The following is a 22,543-nucleotide window of genomic DNA, read 5'->3' on the forward strand; positions in this document are numbered from 1 at the left end:
GAACCAGATTCAGACGTTTTGTCTCGAAAAATTCATCTTCAGTGTATTCGTTCCAAATTTATCTGATTTTTTTATTGAGATTTCTTTGTTTATTGAATTATCGTACACTCTAAGTGTCGTTAGACCCTGTGAAATCTATCTAGTTATTTAAAGTATTAATTAATAAGGGTTGAAAAGTTGCAATCAATTCAAAATTATTTTATAAGAAGGGAATAAATGTTTATTTAATACGAATGCACATTTAAAATGTTTCTACTCTTTCAATAATATTTTTTCATTTTATTTTCGAAAGAAGGGGTATTTTTCAAGGGTTGAAAAGTTGCAATCGATAAAAAAGATCTTTTAATAAAAAAATCAGTTTTAATTTGATAAAAATGCATAATTAAAACGTTTCAAGTTGAAAAAAAAATGTTTATATTATTTTCATCCAAAGGGGTTAAAAGTTTTTTCCGGGTTGATAATTTGGGATACATTAAGTTTCATGTTAGATAGCACATGAAATTAGTCATACTGCACAAATAAAAAATATTTGATTACATAAAATGCTTAAATTTGTATTTTTTTCCAATAAGGGCTGGTTTTCACCCCTTAAGTACAAAAAGCACACCTAACGCATATATAAGTTTTGAAGTGGAGGGCAAGATGAGCCTAATTCTAAATTTTAAGAAAAATCGATGCAGTTGTAAAAAATTCGGAGGTATTACTATAATTTCAGCTACAGTAACTATTACTTTATTGAATTTTAATGGTTTTATTAGTAAAAGTTTATTAGTAGGTACTTAAAAATATTTATGTATTTCAATTATATTTAAAAATTTGGTAGTTTAAACGAGGATTACAACTGCATTTGCAGTAATATACGAATACCTATTAGGTTAACGGTCGACTCTATTGATGTCAAAAGTATCGGTTTTATAATAAATCTCACTACATTTATCAGGCAGTGTAAGGTGTGTGGTTTACGAATTACAAAAGATACTCAAAGTGACCACCTCTCGTTAAAATTCTGTTTGACTTTGAACAGATTCTTCTATTTTTGCCCACAGCTGTTCTTGAGTATGTATAACATCTTTATAAACCAAAGATTTAACGTTACCTACACCAGAAATAAAAATTCAGCACATTTAAATCAGGGCTACATGCAGGCCAAGGGAATTAACTGCCGCGACCAATTCAACGGTTTGGAACACTTCTGTCAAGAAATTCTCTTAGTGGTCGGGAATACTTAATGTGCGGGAGCACTATCATGCATAAACCAATAGGTTTGCCATAAATTTAAAGGGACATTTTCAAGAAGGCGTGTCATTCATTAAAATATTTAAATAATTTGCCACATTAAGTGGGTATGGCAACACAAATAGTCCCAAAATGTTATCAGAAAAATTCCGTGCCAAATATTTATTGAAAATTCATGCTGAAAATGCTGTTCTCTAAGCATGTGATGATTTTCCAGTTACCAGGAATAGCTGTTTCTCCAATTAAATACACCGCGCCTGGTAAATGTAGCTTTGCCTGTAAATAATATTTTATTATAAAATCCGAAATCTACCAGGGGATCTTGTGGCATCAACTTTTGAACCAGATAAAGGAAAGGATACAATTTTTCTTTATGTAATATTCTGAAGACGGAAGACTGACTTACACCAGTAGCTGACGAAATTTGCTATTATAGCTGTTTTACATTGACAATTTATTCATCAATTAATTCGCGCATTTATTGGTAAACAGTTAGAGCTGGGTCGTTCATGAACGACTCGCACGAATGTGCCAAACAGTGCGGTTTTACTGGTTTTACACTGCTACAGACTTTGTCAAGTTTTTTGACGTATGAATCAGTTCTACCAATGAATCAAAGAAGCAAATAAATTTCAAAAATGTCACCTTTCCACTTATAATTGTAATGATACAACAGCGGTACCGTTCTGACACATATTATATAAATATTAGTTTTTGTAAATAACAAATCAGTAAAAACAATGCAAAATTAGTACGATGTCTGACAATTATTTACATATTCCAATAACATAACCTCATTACTGATCTGAGGTTGGAAATCTGTTGGATTAGTACTTCCGAACTTCACGTTGACGAAAATTAGAACATGCCCTAATTCGTCAAGAACTTGATGAATAAATTGATGAAGTTATTTGACAGCTGATTTGGTGCATTACACTTGTCCAATTTCTTGATGAAGCGACTTCATCAATTAATTGATCAATAAATTGTCAATGTAAAACAGCTTTTAGAGCATGTTCTAATTTTCGTCAATTTCTTCGTGAAGTTCGGAAGTACCAACCCAACAGATTCCAGCCTCAGATCAGTAATGAGGTTATGTTATTGGAATATGTAAATAATTGCGTGGCGTCGTACTAGTTTTGCATTGTTTTTACTGATTTGTTACTTACAAACACTAATATTTATATAATATGTGTCAAAACGGTACCGCTGTTGTATCACTACAATTATGAGTGGAAAGGTGACATTTTTTAAATTTATTTGCTTCTTTGATTCGTTGGTAGAATTGATTGATTCGTCAAAAAACTTGACAAAGTCTGTAGCAGTGTAAAACCACACTGTTTACCAATAAATTCGTGAATTAATTCATGAAGAACTTCGTCAATTTTCTCATCAATAAATTGTCAATGTAAAACAGCTATAAGGAAAGACCCTCAAAAATTAAAAAAACATATTAGGCATTTTTGAAGAAAGAAATGGATAGCATTTTCGATTTGATCACACCACAAAATTCTAAATATAAAGTTTCATTATTATAGCTTTTACAGGATGTTCACAAAATAGGTGCTAACTTCGAAAAATTCCACTCATTGCAGAGTTACCTGTATTAACAGTGGAAAATATTTTCAAGTATTATTCCAAAAAAATTAACTCTGGAGAGTTAAACATTTTTTGACTAATTTGGAGTATAAAAAAAATTTTCAACAGTTGAAGAAAAACAATGAAGACACAATGTGTCCTGTATTTTCTATTGCATGAAATCTTTTTCTCTACAGAAATAGATGCAAATCCGTATTATATACAGTTTCTTTTTACCTTGGTTTATTCACTAAGTTTATCATGGAATTTTGCACTAGTTTGCTCTGGAAAATACAGGGCTGCTACTCTCATTATACAGTTGATGGCACTGCTTCGGTTTCAACACTGCTTCGGTCTCTACTATCCCTTCCAACCACCAGTTCCTCACAAATAGGTCTTGTACATAAGCGGGATTAGCCCAAATCATTGAGAGGGCAAACATCGCTCGAAAAATGTTTACCAGATCTAGGACGTAATCAAGAAATATCTACCTTTGTGACACACGACACACAAAAAAACCGGTGATCGCACTCCCTTGAAGTTTAACTCTGAGTTTAATTTTTCAATTGCAATAATAGGCGGGATTGAGGGGGGACCAAGGGGGGCAATTGCCCCCTCAAACCCGTCTTGTATAGGTTTTAACTTCTTGTTTGGGCCCTCCAAAAAGAGACACTACAATCTGAGGACAGTTTAGTAAATGTAGGTATGAAATATTCCTTTTTTCCTGTGTTGTTTTCATATCCTCTCTATATGCGTCATCAATGTTTGTTTTTGTGTTTTCCGACTTTATATTACGTTTTCATGAGTTTTTACCCAAAAGTTTGTGTGATGCCAAATTTTTAACAACCTCTCTCCTTCAATTTCAAAATCAACTAACTTTTTGTTTCCCGGTCCGTTTCCTAGTGACCGCACTCACGTAAGTATATGTTTTAAATTTTCACTGCACTCTTATAATGCTATTGACAATAATTTAATGAAAAAATCAATTTTATTTTTGTTATAACTAATTACTACAGTGTTAAATTTTCTTACTATTCTCTTTAATTCCTCTTTACTTTATATTTTGATTTCATGTGAATTATGTTCCAACTTTAGAAAATAATTTAAACAGGGATTCTTATTCAAATATTTATTTATAGAAATCATAAAAAAAGCAATAATAATAAGTTTTTATAGTCATATTTATTTAATTTTCCCCTCCCTTAACATAACTTGTATATCAAGAAACGTCTTTCCCCTGGTTTCTGGCACAAATAGGGCAATGAAAATTATTGATAAAGCTGTACAAATGGCGAAAATCCATACGGACCACGCCATTCCCAGAAAAAGCGAAACATTTGGGAATAACATTGAAATGGTGAAACCGCACATAATATTGGTAAAAGTAGCTAATCCATTTAAATATGTTTTAAGATCGGATGGAAAAATTTCGCCTGCTATTGTCCAAACTATAGGCCCAATACCTAAATTAAAACAAATAATGTAACCTAAAATACTAGATATAGGTAACCAGTTTAATTTACTAACGTTGGACCCATTAGACAGCAGAAAGAAATAAGCACCCAATGAAACTAACGACAGAAAAACTCCCATATTTGAAGCAATAAGTAGTTTCTTCCTATCAATTATGTCTATAATTTTTGATGTTAAAGCTGTGGTGTTCAGCTGTACCAAGCCAACTATCATTACGGATATTTCTCCTGGTATGGAAGTGTTAGTAGCATCGAAAATTGTTTGTAGATATGGTATTATTGCCAAAATTCCAGTAAACTGTTGAAAAAACATTAATCCGGAAGAAATTAAAAAACATTTCAAGACAATTTTAGATCTAAACATTTCTCTTGGAGATTTTTTAGTCTTAGATTGTTCAACACTGTTTATAACATCCAAAATTTCTTTTTCTGCGTAACTTTTTGAAATCTGCCTCAATCGGGTTAATGAATTTATTGCGTTTTCCTTTTTATTTACCAATATGAAATAGTACGGGCTATCTGGTACAAATAAACCAAATGTTAACAAAAACAAACCTGAGGGTATCAAAGAAATTATAGCCAGATTTCGTATGGTAACATAAGGACCTATTATGTATACTACAAGTTGTTGAAATGATATCGTGACACTCATAAACAAACTGGTAAAACCTCTGTTCTCTACACTTGAAATTTCAGCCACATACAAAGGTACAACTGAAAACACACATCCGGTTCCCACTCCAATAAGAAATCTTGCAATGTAGAAAAGGGAAACTGTGTTCGCGAATATTAGTATTATGTTGGAGGCCAGCATAGGTAAAGAAAATATAATCATTGTATTTTTTCTTCCGTATTTATTGGCCAACGGACCGATGAAAAGTGGGCAGACAGCAGCTCCTAAACTATGTAAAGATGTTATCCAAGAATCTTCCAAGACGGTTGTTGGTCGCTGAAGTGGATTATTCTCAGGCCCCATAAGTCCCCGCTACTTTGAAAGAGATGGTGATGTCCAAGCGTACCCTATAGCGCATACCATCGACATCAAATTCACTACAAAAAATAATAATAATTAAATAAAGCACACCAACAATAAATTCTGAAATACTAATGTATCGTGCTACTAAATGTACCTATATACAAAGTATCTTTTAAGTATATGTCATTCATAACTTCAGGAGGTTGTTCATTAAGTAATTATAGATGCCTTAAATGAACCACTTATTTTCGAGTTAGGTACTGTTGAAGTTTGTAAAAAAATATCACATTTATTCAAATACATCTGAAGATGCTTGAAGTACATTCTTCCGCTTCGGCTAATAATTAATTAAAGATAAATAATTACTAATTTCAGATAGGTACAAATCTCTAAACAGTGGCTGAAATACTGTGAGGTACCTACTATCACTAAGAACCCCCAACATTTTGACGACAATGATGAAGTATTTTAAAAACTAAATTGGATTAGTAAGTACTACAGGTAATTAACAATTCACTTGTGGTATGGTGTAAGATTACCTTGTGTGGTTAATATATTTTCTCATATACAAGATGTCTAAATTTAGTAATGTAGCGCTCAATATGGAAATACTGAAAGCACGGGACCTTGGAGGGGCGACAGGTGTTCAGTACGAGTTTGAACTCGATAGAGTCATTTGGTTGTCCGAGGTAATTATTTTTCTCGTGAAGCCAGTTTTCGTAGTGCCGCGTTTTAAAAATGAATGACATTAATTTCGAGCAACAGTGTGCCATTAGGTTTTGCTTCAGATTTGGGCACAGGGCAAAGAAACTTTTGTAAAACTTCAGCAGGCCTACGGACACAGTGGTTTGTCAAGGTTTTTCCATCAACTTACTTTCTTCTGAAAATGCTTTAATTTTCAGAAGAAAGTAAGTTGATGGAATATGAACCACGCTGCGGAAGGCATTCAACTGGAACGATCAAAATGTCCAGAGAATCCGGGATCTTGTGCGTTTAGATCGTTAGTTGATGGACAGAACAATGATCGGGGAACAATTAAATTTGAGTCATACCACCGTATATCAGGACCAATGCATTGGGGATTAGAAAGATCTGCTCGAAAATGGTTCCAATAAGCCTTACGCAGGAACAAAAAGCCATCAGAGGAGAGAAAGGTGACTTTTTGGAATCGATTAAAAATGATCTAAATTTTTTGGACCATGTCATTACTGGTGATTGAGTTGGGTATTTGACTACCCGGAAATGAAATGCCTGAGCAAGGAATGGCACACTTCAGCCTCTCGAAACTCCAAAAAAGCAAGAGTCAGCAAATCAAATATTAAAAGCATGCTGATTTTCTTATTGATAGCAAGGGAATCGTCCACAAAAAATTTTGCGTCAAAGCGAGACAGTCAATTAACATTTTTACCTAGTTTGAGAGACTCCGAAAAAGATTCATGCGTGTGAGACCGAACATCAAGAACAATTAGATCCTGCATCACGACAATGCGCTTTGTCACACAGCAGTTTCAATAAATGGGTTTTTGACGTAAAACATTCCTGTGGCTCCTTAGCATCCTTACTCACCTGACTTGAGTCCTTGTGACTTTTTCCTCTTCCCGAGATTAAAAAATCATCCTAAGGGACGCCATTTTGGAACACTCGAGAACATTAAAATTGCTGTAACCGACCAGCTGGAAGTTATCCTAGTATATGAATTCCAGCCTGCTACGAGGACTAGAAGAATCGTCATCAACGCTGTGTGGCCTCCCAAGGGTATTATTTTGAGGGAGACAATACTGATTCTATTCGAATAAAAATATTTAAAAACTTCAGTCTCATTACTTTTATACACCTCGTAATGTAACTAAGTATTCCATTTCTCTAGTTACATTTCGTCAATTTCAAACGGTAAAAACTTTTTTACTTGAAATTGAACACCGTTTTGCTCAATGTAAAATTATACTCTTATTTGTCTAATATAAGAATTTTAGGGACAAACTTATAATTATATATATAAGTTTAATTTACTAACGTNTTTAAGCGAGACACCCTGTATATATATATATATATATATATATATGTATATGTATATATGTATTTAAGATTTTCTTATATTTATATTTGCACTAAAATGCACTCGTTTGATGATGGGTGAATCTATACCTATTTGATGGTTTTACTTACTATCAATTAATCAACTACTCTACTAATCAACATCTAGATCTAGAGTCTAGCTAAAGCGTGGTCTACTTAATTACTTGAAGACGCCAACATGCTTTAATTAAATCAAAAGAAAATTTTATTTCACATCTACCTATCATATTTAACATTAGATTATATTTAAAAAGGCAAGATAACCGTTAATTAAAATTTAAGGGTTAACACCCCCTGTCTCGAAAATGAAACCTTTCAGGACAGGTTCATATGAACTTATCTCCTTAAAATTAAGAAATGCAAAACTTTACCTGAGGCAACAGCGAAGTACAGAAAAAGGTTTTTCTTGAATCCCATATTGATTAACAAAAAAGGTAGATTATTCACTCATATCAAGTTAATTGTTGCAGATGAGAACCCCAAAGTGATACCTTATATAGTTTTTTTTTTAAAGAAATCATAAATTTATCAACTATACAATATGTCTGAGCCAGGTCTTTACTGTACAAACCGAAAATAAAATAATATAATAGAATATCTCTGTTTGATTTTATGTAAAGCAATATATTATACATGTTAGGTAAACAGTTAGTATGTATTTTATATTATTAAAATTGTATGATATTTCTTTCATGAATAATAATAATTTCATCAGGTTGCTATGAGACGAGCGTTATTAAATAAATAACTTAGGTACACAGTAATCGCCATATTTGTTCCTATTTAAATCCATAAAAGTAATTATTTATTATTATACGAGATGGAAGAATCCACATTAACTTCGTCAGAAATTATTGAATCTGCAAAGCAAATAGAGTGTAAATTATTATAAGAAAAATCGAAGAAGATATATCAGCAAACATAAAAATGTATTGATTACCGGGTTGAGAATAATAGTATGTCTTTTTCAAAAAATATTATTTGTTATTTATGTGATAGGAACATTGGCAGAACGTGTAGAAGATTTGATGACATAACAATATTAATCTATTTCAGTAGAGTACCCAAATACCTTCAAATAACGCAAAAACTGGAAGAGATAAGTGTGGGGAAACATAGTATGGATGGAAAGAGAATAAAATGGCACATCCAAATTTGAAACAATATAGGGGGTGTTCCATTACAAAAAATTAAGTTCCAGTGGACCAAACTCCGTATTGAATATCACCACCCTGTATAAGATTCGGTAACTCTGAAAATGGTTATGCAGCTTAGGCTCCTGCTCCTACAAATTATATTGCTTTATCTGTCTAACTGTAGAATATCGCAGGGCTTTAAAGTATAGATTCTGATTTTTATTTATTTTCCCCAAAAAGTTAAATATCTCGAAAACGGATAATTTTTAGGAATAGGGAAACTTGAGAAAGTCACCTTTAAAATGAAGCGTAGAATCCAAAAATGTAAAATATACATAGTGTTCCATTTAAAATAACAAAGTTGACAAAGGTATAACCGGAACTGTTGCGGGAACATAATTAATAGATTTGAAAAGAGCACACCCAAAAACCAAGTGTGCCAATTTTCAAAATTTAAATCGAAGTAGGTTTTGAAATAATCTAATAGGTCACACTCTTTGTATACTATCTACTGATAGTATAAGATTTTGTATACTTTTAATATTCAAATGGTAAAGTATATAATCAATTAATAGGAAATCGTACATTTGGGTAAATGCCAAAACAAGTTGCTGCGTTTCTCAAATGGAAGGATGCTCACGAATATACCGGACCGGACATTGTTTCCGTAGAACTTCAGCTATTAATACATTCAGGAGCTGATATCACAACTTTAAAAATGCATGTGGAAGTCTTGGAAGCGATTTTTAAAATAATTTAACCACTTTGGAGGATTCAGTAGTACCTACCTAATTAAACTCGCAGCATTTTTAAAACAGAAAAATAATGGTTATAAAATCAAAGAATCATGTTTATTTGCAAAAGAAGAAATAGATAAAATATTTGAAGCTGCTGATGACGAATATCTATCAAAAAAGGTACATTTCATTATTAATTTGTGTTTAGCACAAGAAACAAGAACTATATTCTAGGTTATTGTGGTAATTGGGGTGGCAGGTGGTGCCTGCAGATCAGATGAATTGTGCAATATGGTTATTGGTTATTGATGATTTAGACATCCGAGATGATACATACTATTGTAATAAATATTCCTAATTCAAAGAATGGAACATCTAGGAAGTTTGTTATTATTGAGCTATAATGAATTTAATGTGTTTAAAAATGCCTAGCTGACAGACCAACTGACATTAGAAAACTTTTTATTTTATACCGTAGAGGTAAACATATTAATCAAAATATGTTATGGCTCAATATCTGAAATTAGAAAATTCTAAGTGTTATGCTGGTCATTCTCTAAGCCGCAGTTCGGCATTGCAGAATATCAAAATTTTCCAACTAAAGGTAATTTACAGCACGTAATTACTGGACTATAATAATAATTTGTGTGAAATTTACTACACGGGTGGCTTGGTGGCAAAGTCTCGTACAGTTTATGTATGATATGCGGTCTTGAGTTACATAGATTTTCTTTGCTCTGTTCTCATTACCATTTATCGGGGACCACAGACATGCGGAAAATGTTGAGCGGCCCAGGTCTCTGGTAGGCTGTCACAACCATGTCCCCGAGCATACTTTAGGTCACCCATCCAAATTCCAGCCTGTGTCCGTGATGCTTACCTCAGCAAATCGAAATCCACCGACCAAGACACCCGACTAGGCGGTCCCCGATGTGAGGACCTAGTAGAAATGATATATTTTCATACATACGGCACCAACTTCTCCAAACAAACAATTACCTACCTACCGTACTAATTTATATAAAGCCTTTGGCTTGTACCAAATGTTTACCAATTACAGTGTAGTTGAATCACGGTTGGATATATTATGTTCATCTATAACTCAGATAAAGTGTTTATATAATATTTGACCTTGTTTTATTTTATTTATATGACTTTATTATATGTATTAACAATGTTTGTAATTTATAGCCATTTCTCTTGTTATATATTTGTGTCTTTTTGTGGTTTTTAGCTGAATTTTGTTTTCTCTTTTTATTATTGTAGTTTGATATCCTTATCCTGTAATTAAGTACCTACTTATCTGTTGGATATAGTAAATAAATAAATATAAAAATAAGACATATAAGTATGCTACTTAGACCGCCTAATATGGAACAATTTTTTGTGAACTACCAAAAGGGTAAATGTAGGTACGAAACAAATGGTTGGGATCAACAAAATTGGTAATCAACCCAAAGTAATGGCTGAATTTTTTAAGTTACCGAACGCAAATCTATATACAGGACATTGTTTCCGACGTTCGGGCGCCACTATGCTTGCAGATGCTGGAGGTGACACTCTAACAGTTACAAATATTGACACTAATAAACGTGGAATGTGGGTACAGTGTTGCAAAAAATGAATCTGCGGTACGTACATCGAAGGCAGTAGAGAGAGTTTCTTTGTATTGTCTGTGGGGATTCAGACGATGAAGATTTTTTCAAAACTCGATTTAAGAAACAATTTAATATTTTTGTATAGCGATAAAATAATTTCTTCAATGCAGAAACGTTATTGTTACTTTTATTATAGAAATATCCACACAAATGCCAATAATCTACAAGTAGTTACCTATATCTATATGTAATTTTTTCCCATAATAAAAAAATAGAAATTTTTGTGTCTGGATTTGTATTATTCTGGGCATTTTTTCAACATTATATATTTGATGACAAAGTAGCCTCAAATAATTTTGTCACCCCATTTTTTTAAACGGTTTTATGTACATTTTTAATTTACTTAAATAAGTATAAAGAATAATAAAGTCGATACACCCGGATTTTTCTCAAATTTAAATCAATAAAAATTAACGAATTACCTAGAAAAATACTCTTAAAACATGACACGGCAGCCTTTTTTTACTGTAAGTTTCTTAATACAGGGTGTTTGGAAAAGTTGGTACAAAATTTGAGATGGTAGAGCCAAAAATAAAAAAAAAATGTTCCTATAAACATTGGTCCGAAGCATCGTTACTGAGATATGGCCCTCCAAAGAAGTCTTATCATTTAAATATTTTTTAAAATAACTTTCTTTGTGATAATGGAATGAAAATTATAGGTTAATAATCATACCTTAAAGGTCTTTAACTACCTACCATAAGTTATATCAAAATCGGTTATAAATAAGGATAGTTTTCTAACTAGGTACCCTAAGGGGGCGATTTAGTATGTATATTTTTACCGTGTAACAGAGCTTTAGATGAGGACACAAATCATCGAAGGAACTAACATAATTGGATATTATTATATATCAATGTATTCGCAATGGTTCCCGCTAGTGAGTGAGATAATTTTCAATGCTCATGAGAACAGAAGAATAATTTAAATAAATACCAAAGTACCTCAATTTTAACCATACTGTTAGTCTGTCAATATATTGCATTTACGACGGAACTAGGTCAGGCACAATAACCAAACTACTTCACTCACTAGAATGGATACCTATGATCATTTGTATTTAATTTTCAGATTAATATTTATTAATAATTCTATAATTTGTGTCCTCGAATAAAATGACAACATTTTACACACGACTCCATATTTATTTCTTATTTAAACCAGAATTGTAGTGATTTCTATCTAAATAAAAGAATTTGTAAGTATAATTAGTTTGTATACTCTGTCGCAGGTGTTGCTACCCTTGAAAACGAAAGCGAAAACACAGAGTTGGCTTATAAAATGCGTACTAAAATAAAGCATAATGGTCTAATATTATCTTTGATATATAAATATGGGTAATTTTTTAAAAGTACCTAAGTAATAAGATTTTGTAAAGCTTAAGTAGTACGAAAATATAACGCATAAAAAACCAATAATATGTACTAATTTTTCTTTATTAAGAATAAAGATTAAATTTTACGTACAGGGTGCCCTACATAAAATCGTTATTTATGTTCTAGCCTTGGTAGCTTCAAAATAAATTTACAACTTCAAAATTAGTCTGGCTCAGGTAGATTTCTTTTTCAATCTACAAATCAGTAGCTACTTACCGATAAGGAGGAAACTACTTGATATTTAATGAAAAAAGTGACCACCAAAAAAGTAATTCATTCTTGAATATGAATATAACTAACACCATTTTAATTTCATATTGTCTTAACAATCAACTTATTTTTAGTCATTTAGTGTAATAAAAAAAGACATTGAATTTAAAATGTTTATTTTTTTAATTTCTTTTCTTGAGTTTCCATTAGGTATACCTACAAGTCGGGTCTTTACATTTCCTTTTTTGCCTTCTTAAAATGAACTAAATGCAAACATGAGAATAAAGTGCTATTTCATTACAAAAAATATAAGTTTGATGTGGCGGGGAATTCCAGCACAAAATATTTTTCAAATATGCTCCTTATGTCCTATCGCGTTGCAAAAAATATATATTTTTCTATTTTCTGTTAAAGCATAACATACAACAGCGGCACTAAAACTTTGCTGCCTTGCGTTACTCCTTGATGTATACAGGGTGAGTCATTCAAGAGGCTCACCATGGGTGTCTCGCTTCTCTTTTATTATAAGAGATTAGAGTTGTGTCGAGATGATTTAAACCGGGTCCGATCTTTTCATTTAGACCCGGTATTTTCAATAATTTAAATTTCGCGCCATTTTATGACCTCAAAGCAGATGAAAATGTTAAATATTGACCCCACCCTACTTAGGTACCGGAAAGCTCTCAAGTTTTTAAGAATTTTAATTTTTAATTCTGTACCTAATATTAATAAATGCGTGGAGGCAAAGACATAGTTTGGAAATTATTTGATTGCATAACTGATAACTAACCCTTTTTATACAAAACAGTTAAAAAGAGTGTTTGAGTTTAAACCGGGTCTTTTCAAATGGGTTTAAATCGGGTTCAAACCCTCAAAAGACCCAATCTTTTCCCATCTCTATAAGAGATACTTACAAATTTGGTTAAATTAGAACAAAGTTACGCAATTATGAGGCTAAAAATATGGTATCAAGAAGTCAAGAATATCTCAATTTATTTTTGAAATACATATTTGGGAAAAACTGAAATTTTTAAAAATATAATTAATTAATTTTTTTTTGTCAAACACACACCAAACAACAAGTTTAAATTTTAACGTTTCGTTCTTTATTTGGCCTTCCATCTTCAGGTGTCCTAACATAGATTTGTTTCTCTTTGTTTTGAGTTTTGGCTCAGTAGAATATTTAGAAGAAAGACCTTTTTTGTAAGGGTTAAACTTACGTTTAAATGCTAAATTAAAAAAATTGTGAGATAACCAAGTTAATATATCTTGATATATGTACGAAAAATAATATATCTAAGAAAAAATAACTATCTTATACTTTTGAAACTTAGTATTTTAATGTAGTTTGGCTTAAACACTTATAAAAAAGCCTTCTAAACATTTAACTGATCCAAAATAAAGAGATTTGGAAGTTTGGACACCAGAAGATGGAAGGTCAAATACAGAACGAAATGTTAAAATTTAAACTTGCTGTATGTTGTATGTGAAAAACATCATGAATTGCTACCAAAACTGCAACTATACTTAAAAAAATTAACCTGATGATAGCCCCGGTAAGGCGAAACGTATAAGAAATCGGATAGAGGGCAAAAAGTGTCAATGAAGATGTGTTTGCAGATTTTCAATATTGTTTCAAATAAGGCTAGGTACAAAAAAGAAAATAAAATAGTTGCTTTTTTTCAGTGTTTCGCTTATATTTCCAAAAATAAGCCTCTAATCGACATGAGATATACTTATTGATTTTGTTCCTGAGGAAATTTGCTACAAGAGTAGGTTTTTGCGAAAGTTCGCAAAACTTTTTTTATATTGCAAAATTAGCGGTGAATAGAAAAATGTACTAAATTTTCAGAATTAAATAAAAATAACAAATTTGACTGAAATTGGATGAAACTACAGGAAAAGATAACTGTTGGGGAGCTCAACAAATACCTGCAATCCGGACCCCAAAAAAAAAAATGGCGGCGTATTGCAAAATTATATTGTCGAAAACGCGAGCGCGTCAAGATATCGAAATTCCGCAAGAAAGGATCTAAAGGTAATTACATTATCTCGCGTCTGTGTAAATTTCAGATTTTTAAGTTGCAAAATAAAAAAATTTTGCGAACTTTCGCAAAAGCCTACCGTTATAGCAAATTTCCTTAGGAACAAAATCAATAAGTATATCTCATGTCGATCAGAGGCTTATTTTTGGAGATATAAGCGAAAAACTGAAAAAAAGCAATTATTTTATTATTTTTTATTATAAACAATATGACGATCGGCCTCTACAAATACACAAATTTAGGCTTTTATTCTAGTGTATTTTTTACTTAATTTTAAGCCCATAAAATTCGAGATGGCCCCGATTTTTGAAAAAAAAACTAATTCGCCCGGACTACTACACTTGTTTTATTCATTATTCAATTCCTCAAAAGTCTTCAAAATTAAGAAATAAAAAGTCATTCTGAGAACAATTGTTTATACAAATTTTGACTTTTTTTATGAACAAGTATTTGTAGAATAAACTTTGTGTCGATTTTTCAGAGCACCATATTTCATTTTTCCAATAAATATTTCGTTCTAAAAAAGTTTTTTTTCTGTTCTTCATTAGCATTATTTTTGGTTTTCCATTTAAAAATTAAAGTAAGTAGCAAAAAAAATAGTGTATCTGGCAATTGAATTCAGATCCACTATAACTGCAGGCTAATTATATTTGAAATCGCATTATATTCGAAACAAGCGCACCTGCTAGAGCTTCGAGTCAACCGATACATGTAGCGTGCGCGTACTCCCCAAATGCCTTCCCCTCTCTTGCTTAGTTAGAATGTCCAAAACATGACATAAATTTATTTAATTTTAATAAGCAATAGCATAAAATCGATGTAAAATTTCCCTGGGAACACGATGGTGCAATTATTTTTTTGCTACTTGCCGTAGTTTACGAGATATTTGCGAAAAACCTTATTTTTTACGGTTTTTTGACCTTTTGACCCCTTTCCTGACCACCTAGGTCAAAAATTTTTGCGGATTCGGATTCCTGAGGGTCGAAAACATATTTGCGCCCAGGTTTGATCGACAGAGGAAAAAATGGAGGTTCAGCCTTCATTTCAATGGACTAAATACATACAGTAATATTATATATATATTTTATGCCTATACATATTATTCTCCAAACGCAATTAGTAGCAAGATTCTATATATTTTAGTAATTAAGCAGTGTTTTTAAGTTAAAACGACTCGTCAAAGTAAAAAAATATTTCAGGTTAGGTATATATTTTTTTTACTGAAAATAGCAGTTAATTTACATTATCGGATTGTTAATGTGAAAATATAAACATTAGACTGTTGACTATTCCATGTTATACGTGTTTTAAGGTCACTTTTGAAGAAGAAACTACATGTAATTTTAAAAACCGTATTTCTGTTTTTATAATGAAGGAATAGTAATTATAAGATTGTTTAAGCTTATTAACTAAAAATTATTGCCTACTCAATAAAAAAATATTATTGTCCTCGATAATCTATTACTGATTAATAAAATATTTACTCTCTTTCCTTATAAGATTGTATGTACAAAAATTGGAGCCGTTCCTGAAAAATCGGACGAATATCCGGTGCAGCGGAATTATTAGACTTGAAGCGTTGGCCGCTAGAGCAGCACCTGCCGGGGTCCCGTTTCGTGACTCACGCTGGGCGATATTTTTTGTACAAAATCCCGTCCCAGAAATTTTTCGAATTTTTTTTATTCCTTTGAATTATCAAGCAAACAATATTATTTTTTAATGAATTACACTTTTTTGAAGAAAAGATATCTCTACTTTTTTTTCGAATTCTGCTTAGTTTAGTCAGAAATAATTATTTTTTAAATAATTTATGGCTCAAAATATTGAATATTTTATACATGCGACGTGTACGTTTAAGTTAAACTGAAAGTCAATAATTGTTTCTTAAGCTCTTTAAAGGTGGGGCTATTTATGATCTGAATTAATTTGTACATGTACATGTGCATTTTGTTATTATAATTTTTTTAATTTGATTTGATTTTTTTCCTTAATTTACCCTTAAAATAAAAATTTCAATTAGGAATCAACATTATGGGTTTTATAAACTCCTTGGTTTATTTCTTTCTTTTTAGTTCCTTTTAAGAAAACCTTGTTTTTTAAAATATTGTGTTACTTTTTATTTATGTTATATTTTTCCTATACCTACTCTATGTATATCCTTTAACTTTATAATTCATTATTGTAAGATAATGCGTTGATGAACTGTTAGAGTTACGAGTATACAAGGTGTTAACAAAACAAGTACTCAAAATTGAAGAGTATATAAAACATGTCGAAATATGATAGTAGAGTTTTGGTCAGTGGCGGCCTCTCAGGGAGATACAAGGGGTAACTCAGGAAACAGTTTTTATCATAACTTCAAAATGGTTTAATTAAATCACGAAATTTTTTTGGTGTTTATGTGCTTAATAATCGGTATAATATACAAATCAGAATTTGCTACAGGGGCCTAAGAAAATGCGGGATCATGGGGCAAATTTTATAATTTTTTCTTGTAGGTACGCAATTTTTTCTTCTTCCTGAACCGAAAATGTGAAGATTTATCATATTTTGCATAATAAAGGTACATTTATTAAATTTTAATAGCATGAGCCGTTTTCTAGTAAAATCCATTTCAATAATTCATTACTTGCTCAAAAATAAATGTACCAAATTGTGCCATGAGAAACTTACTATTTTTATTTAATTTTCCTTTTGTACTATTATTATCGTTATTGTAGTTGTCATGTAACTGTTACTAAATCAGGGTTTAATATCGCAATTAAGTAGATACTTAATGTTATTACATACTATTATTTTTATTTGAAAATCAAAAAATACCTAAAAAGACATGAAACATCAAATTTTTTATTGTAAATGTAATTTCACCGGTGAAGATAATTTTGGGGCATTATGGGCTAATTCAGACACGGCGGAAACCGCGCGGACGCAAACTGCACGGAGCTTATTTATGTTACCGTTTTCGAATTCGTTCACAACTGTCCGCCGCGGATAGGTGATCTGCACAGATTCCTCTGTATCTAAACTAGTAACCCTAAATAATTTAGTTTATTCTACGTTTATTACAGTATCTAAATTAAAATTTCTTAGATTGAAATATTGAGTAGGTAATCTAATCAGTAATTGACATATTTTGACACCTCTCTTAACTGTCATAAATAGTAATTTTCTCATGGCACAATTTGATACATTTATTTTCAGCAGGAATGTTGCTATTAAAATCTAACAAGAGTACCTTTTTTATGCAAAATATAATAAATTTTCATAAGTTCGGTTCAGGAAGTAGAAAAAATTGTGTACAAAAAAAATTGTAAAATTTGGCCCATAGTCCCGCACGTTCCCGCCCCTGTAGCAAATTTTGATTTGTATATTATGCCGATTATTAAGCATCTAAATAGAAATACAACCCCAAAATTTTGCGATTTAATATTAGACCGTTTTAAAGTTATGCAATAAAAACTGTTTCCTGACTTACCTCTTCAAGGGGCTGTAGCTCCCTTCGGGGCCGCCACCGACAAAAAACTCTACTAAGGTTTTGAGTATCCTTCGAAGGAAAGAGCAGACGATTTACTGAGCTTGAATAAAATCCGGCTCAGGACTCATAACGGGACACTGTCACTTTAGGAAACATCTACATAAGCTAAAGCTTGTAGACAGTCCGGTCCAGTAGCGTAACCAGGGGGTGGGGACTTTGGGGGCTTTAGCCCCCCCCCCAAAAATCTGTCGCGCGATTTTTATCATATCCGTAGCCGCTGGGCCGCCGCGCCGCCCGCGCCTGCGCCGGCCGCATGGCGCATAGACAGGCCTGGGCATCATAGTCCATTGAAAAGTTACATTTGGGGTTGCAAAAGTCAGAGCACGCAATTTTATTTTTTGGATGTCAAGAGGGGGTTAGTGTAAAGTTAAATCCATGTTTGTGGGGTCGCAACCCTTGAGCGTCGGCCGCCATCTTGTAAAAAGGGCTGGGAATGGTTTTTATACTACTACTTACTATATCGGGCAAACTATTCCTCGCACAGAAAATTTGAAAAATATTTCTTGTTGCAAATTACATTCTCTACAACTTTAGTTCTGTAACTTTTAGTCGTAGAACCAAAAATAAAAAAGTTATTAACGAAAATAGATAAAAATTTGGGAAGAAATTTTGTTTTGGTTGTTATAACTTTTTTTCTGGTCATTTTACAAAAAAATTACACCCGAGCATTTTGATAGAGGGGTTTTCAAGGAATAATTTCCATTACAAACATTTTTCAAATTTTATTTATTTATTAGGATTTTACAGCGATGCGAAACTATGAATATGAATGATTAGGCATAGGTGAGGCGTCCTTCAGTTTTCTTCCAGTTGTGCTACCACGTGCGTGCGTGACATATTTAATTGTGGAAAGTATTTTGAGTTTTGTGGACAGTATTTTGAGTTTTGTGGACAAGATTTTGAGTTTTGTGAGAGCTATTTTGAATTTTGTGATAAGCATTTTGACTTTTTTAAGCGTTCATATAGTGTTATTCCATCATGAGTGATTGTTTTATTTGTAAAAAACCTTTATGGGAAAGTAAAATCAGAATTGTGAAGGCGAAAGGACCTTACTTGATCGAGCAATAACAAAAATTGATGAGGATAATGAACAATTTTTACGAAATGTTTCGGAAGTCACTGTACATATACCATGTTACCATTATTATAGCGACAGTCGAACGTATAATGTCGTTCATCGTTTCAGCAGCAGCAGTTTATCACCTTCAGTTTCAGAAGATCCAGAGACAAGCTTTGATTTTGTGAACAATTGCTTCATTTGCGCGGAAGCGTTTCAGGATCAGAGTAAGCGGCAGCAAAGACGACAACGGCGGGTTTGTAATGTACGTAATGACGGTAATAAAAAAAGTATTATGGACCTCATAAACAAACGTACCGACGATGTTGCAACGGGCATTGCTAATCACATAGTTGATGTTCCCAGCTTAGTAGATATCGATATTCTTGTCTTGCTCACGGCATTTGGAAGAACACATTCAAATATATATTTTTTTAAACCATCGAAAGGACGTACAGCCGAACGAATTGTAATGTCCGTCAAGTTTTATGTACGGAGAAGTCATTGCGGATAATCTGTTGTTTCTCCATGCCTTCTCAGGATGTGACTTCAGCAGCTTACAACATCGGTAAAATGAAATTTCTCGCAATCCTGGAGACACGTCCTGAGTTAGCTAGTGGAACAGCGTTATTCTTCAATGAGATAGTCGTCCCTACTTTGCTCACTGCCGTTGGCGAACGTTTTTTCATCTCTTTATATGGTGGCAATAAAGATGATTATTCTCTGGACAGTCTTAGATATAAACGATTCGCCAAGTCAGTGACAAATAATACATTTAATTTGTCTTCACTTCCTCCAACACAAGACACAGCCCGCTTGCACAGCCTCGGAGTCTATCATCAGGTCCAGTGGTGGCTCGGGAATTACAACGACCCTCAAGACTGGGGCTGGAAAAAGTATGGACAATTTAATTGATGCCTATTCAAAGTTCAAAACCTCCAGCACCCCATGAGCTTCTAGTTGATATTCTGCCGATGCAAAGGAAACTGTGGAGCAATGTGTGGATGTCGGAAGGCAGGCCTCAAATGTTCTGCAGTGTGCCTGAATTGTTCTGGGGAGACATGCAGCAACATAATGGAGATATCAAAATTGATCGAGGAAAATGATTTTGAAGATGAACTGCCAACAATGACGCCACTTCATTCTCCATCCTTCCTCAACAATTCAATATCGGAAGCTCAACCAGATCCTGAGTCGCAGCCTGGCCCATCAAAGAGACTGAGGACACAGTAGATTGGGAAATATATTTCGATATTTTTAATTACACTAATTATTATGTCAGCTAGAAAATGTCCGTGGATTCTGCCTACTAGGGATACGACGTAAAAAAAACGCGCCACCAGACTCTACCTCGTAGGGGGTGGGGAAAAGAGTCAATAACTAATTAACAACATTGCAATGTCAATCATTAAAATGTTTCTTATAAAAATAATGGAAAGATGAGAGAAAACTATGCCTAATCATTCATATTAATGTATACTTACTAGTACTGGAGAATAGTGTAAGTTTCGCATCGCTGTAAAACCCTAATAAATAAATAAAATTTGAAAAAAGTTTGTAATGGAAATTATTCCTTGAAAACCCCTGTATCAAAATGCTCTGATGTAATTTTTTTGTAAAATGACCAGAAAAAAAGTTATAACGACCAAAACAAAATTTCTTCCCAAATTTTTATCTATTTTCGTTAATAACTTTATTATTTTTGGTTCTACGACTAAAAGTTACGGTACCAAATTTGTAGAGAATTTAATTTGCAACAAGAAATATGTTTCCAAATTTTTTGTGCGAGGAATAGTTTGCCCGATATAGTCAGTAGTAGTATAAAAACCATTCGCAGCCCTTTTTACAAGATGGCGGCCGACGCTCAAGGGTTGCGACCCCACAAACATGGATTTAACTTTAGACTAACCCCCTCTTGATATCCAAAAAATGCTCTGACTTTTGCACGCTAAGCCCAAAAAATTGTAACATTTCAATGGACTCTCAGTCAAGATTCCTAAAGGGACAGGTTGCATGACTTTCTATGTCACTGGGTATGCCGATCGCATCGCGTACTACTTGATAAATGCATCGCGGTCTGTCATAATTTGTGTTGAGCTGAGAGTCTGTACATGGTAGTCTGTGCTGTACATGTTATGTGGTTATGCATTTTAATTTTGGCTATTTTCTGTTGAGATGTTGTATTATTTATTTGTATTCTTATATTAAGCAGCTATTAAAGGATACCCATTTCTAAAATTTCGAGGTTAGAGAGGTTAGTAGAATCAATAAATCATTCTGGAATATTTTCTTAAATATAGATATTTACAATTTATAGATGTTCATAACGACGTGAACATTAATGTTGAAGAAGTAATAAATATATTTGTAAATATGTACCTACCTACTGGGAAAAGAAGACTTGAATTATTATTCCATGATCAATAAATTTTTAGTGATGGGAGAATTCGAATACAAGAATCGATATGCATTCGATTCTTAAAAGTTCTCGCTATTCTCGAGAACTTTTATGCGGGCATTCGAATACTTGCGAATTCATGATGAGGCTTCGAGTATCCCTCAGGACAGGCAGATAGATGGACTAGACTCTAGGGGTCTAGGCGTATGTGCTTTAGAGGCCAAAAATTGAATGCTTTTTAAGATTTGTTGTATTGCCAAATAATTTAAACTTTTTACTTATTTATTTATTACTTTTTTTAAAATAAAATCCCAAACTAATGATTTGCAGCCAGGCTTCATTTTAAAAATAAGAATTCAATAATTATAAAATAACTAAAAACATTAATATTTAATAACGGAAAATGCTCCGTAAAACAAACCGCATCTCTCGTTCGTTGCGAGGCTTACCTTAATTATTATTACTAACTGCTAAGCTATCGTCGATGCGAGTAGAGTTGAGTTCTGCGAAATAAGAATATCCCGATTATGCATTCGAGTCCACACCATGTCACCAACATACACCGATTCTGCATTGCCGCTGTTCTCGAGTCCTGTGTTCTCGGATACTCATACGGTCTCGGTGGGTCTAGTTCAGAGACAGCCAGGATCAAGAAACGAAGACAACGACACACACACACACATACACACCCCCCATACCCTCCTTAACCCTCCCCTCCCGCGCTAGCCTAAGGGCCACCTTAGCAAAGCGCATCCCAGGCTGCATAGCCGCACTACCCTACCCAACCATACCACACATAAACATGACACTACCCCCGGGGTTTACACAGACGAGCCGGCGAAGCAAGAAGAGCGCCAGAAGAAAGGGCCCTAGCCGGCGGGGCCCAGCCAGGACAAAAGGAGGTCCCACAAAGCGCCTACACCGGCCGCATTTGCGGTCGGGGTAGACGACGGATGGGGCCCACCTACGAAGGCTGTCCAGGCCTACACGAGATGAGGCAGGATAAAGAGGGATAATCCCCCTCGATCCCAAATCATTGAGGCCAATTTCTAG

The 22,543-nt window shown here is 33.2% G+C and overlaps 1 protein-coding gene across 4 annotated transcripts in view; it reads right to left on the minus strand.

The window, feature by feature from the left end:
* Positions 1 to 3,945: 3,945 nt before the first annotated feature.
* LOC108911190 (facilitated trehalose transporter Tret1-like) overlaps positions 3,946 to 22,543 on the minus strand; it is a 25,447-nt gene continuing 6,849 nt past the window's right edge. The window contains exons 1-2 of one of the 4 annotated variants that reach the window (XM_018716058.1): positions 7,710 to 7,784; positions 3,946 to 5,336 (exon numbers count right to left, since the gene is read on the minus strand). In XM_018716058.1, coding sequence (XP_018571574.1) covers positions 3,997 to 5,262 — 1,266 coding nt within the window. In that variant the 5' untranslated portion in view covers positions 5,263 to 5,336; positions 7,710 to 7,784 and the 3' untranslated portion in view covers positions 3,946 to 3,996. Of the gene's footprint in view, positions 5,337 to 5,801; positions 5,823 to 6,828; positions 6,956 to 7,709; positions 7,785 to 22,543 lie in introns of those variants that run through there. The other 3 variants (XM_018716059.1, XM_018716060.1, XM_018716061.1) reach the window with 3 other exon arrangements.

The sequence above is a fragment of the Anoplophora glabripennis genome, unplaced genomic scaffold, assembly GCF_000390285.2.
Source record: "Anoplophora glabripennis isolate ALB-LARVAE unplaced genomic scaffold, Agla_2.0 scaffold545, whole genome shotgun sequence".
Taxonomy (NCBI): Eukaryota; Metazoa; Arthropoda; class Insecta; order Coleoptera; family Cerambycidae; genus Anoplophora; species Anoplophora glabripennis.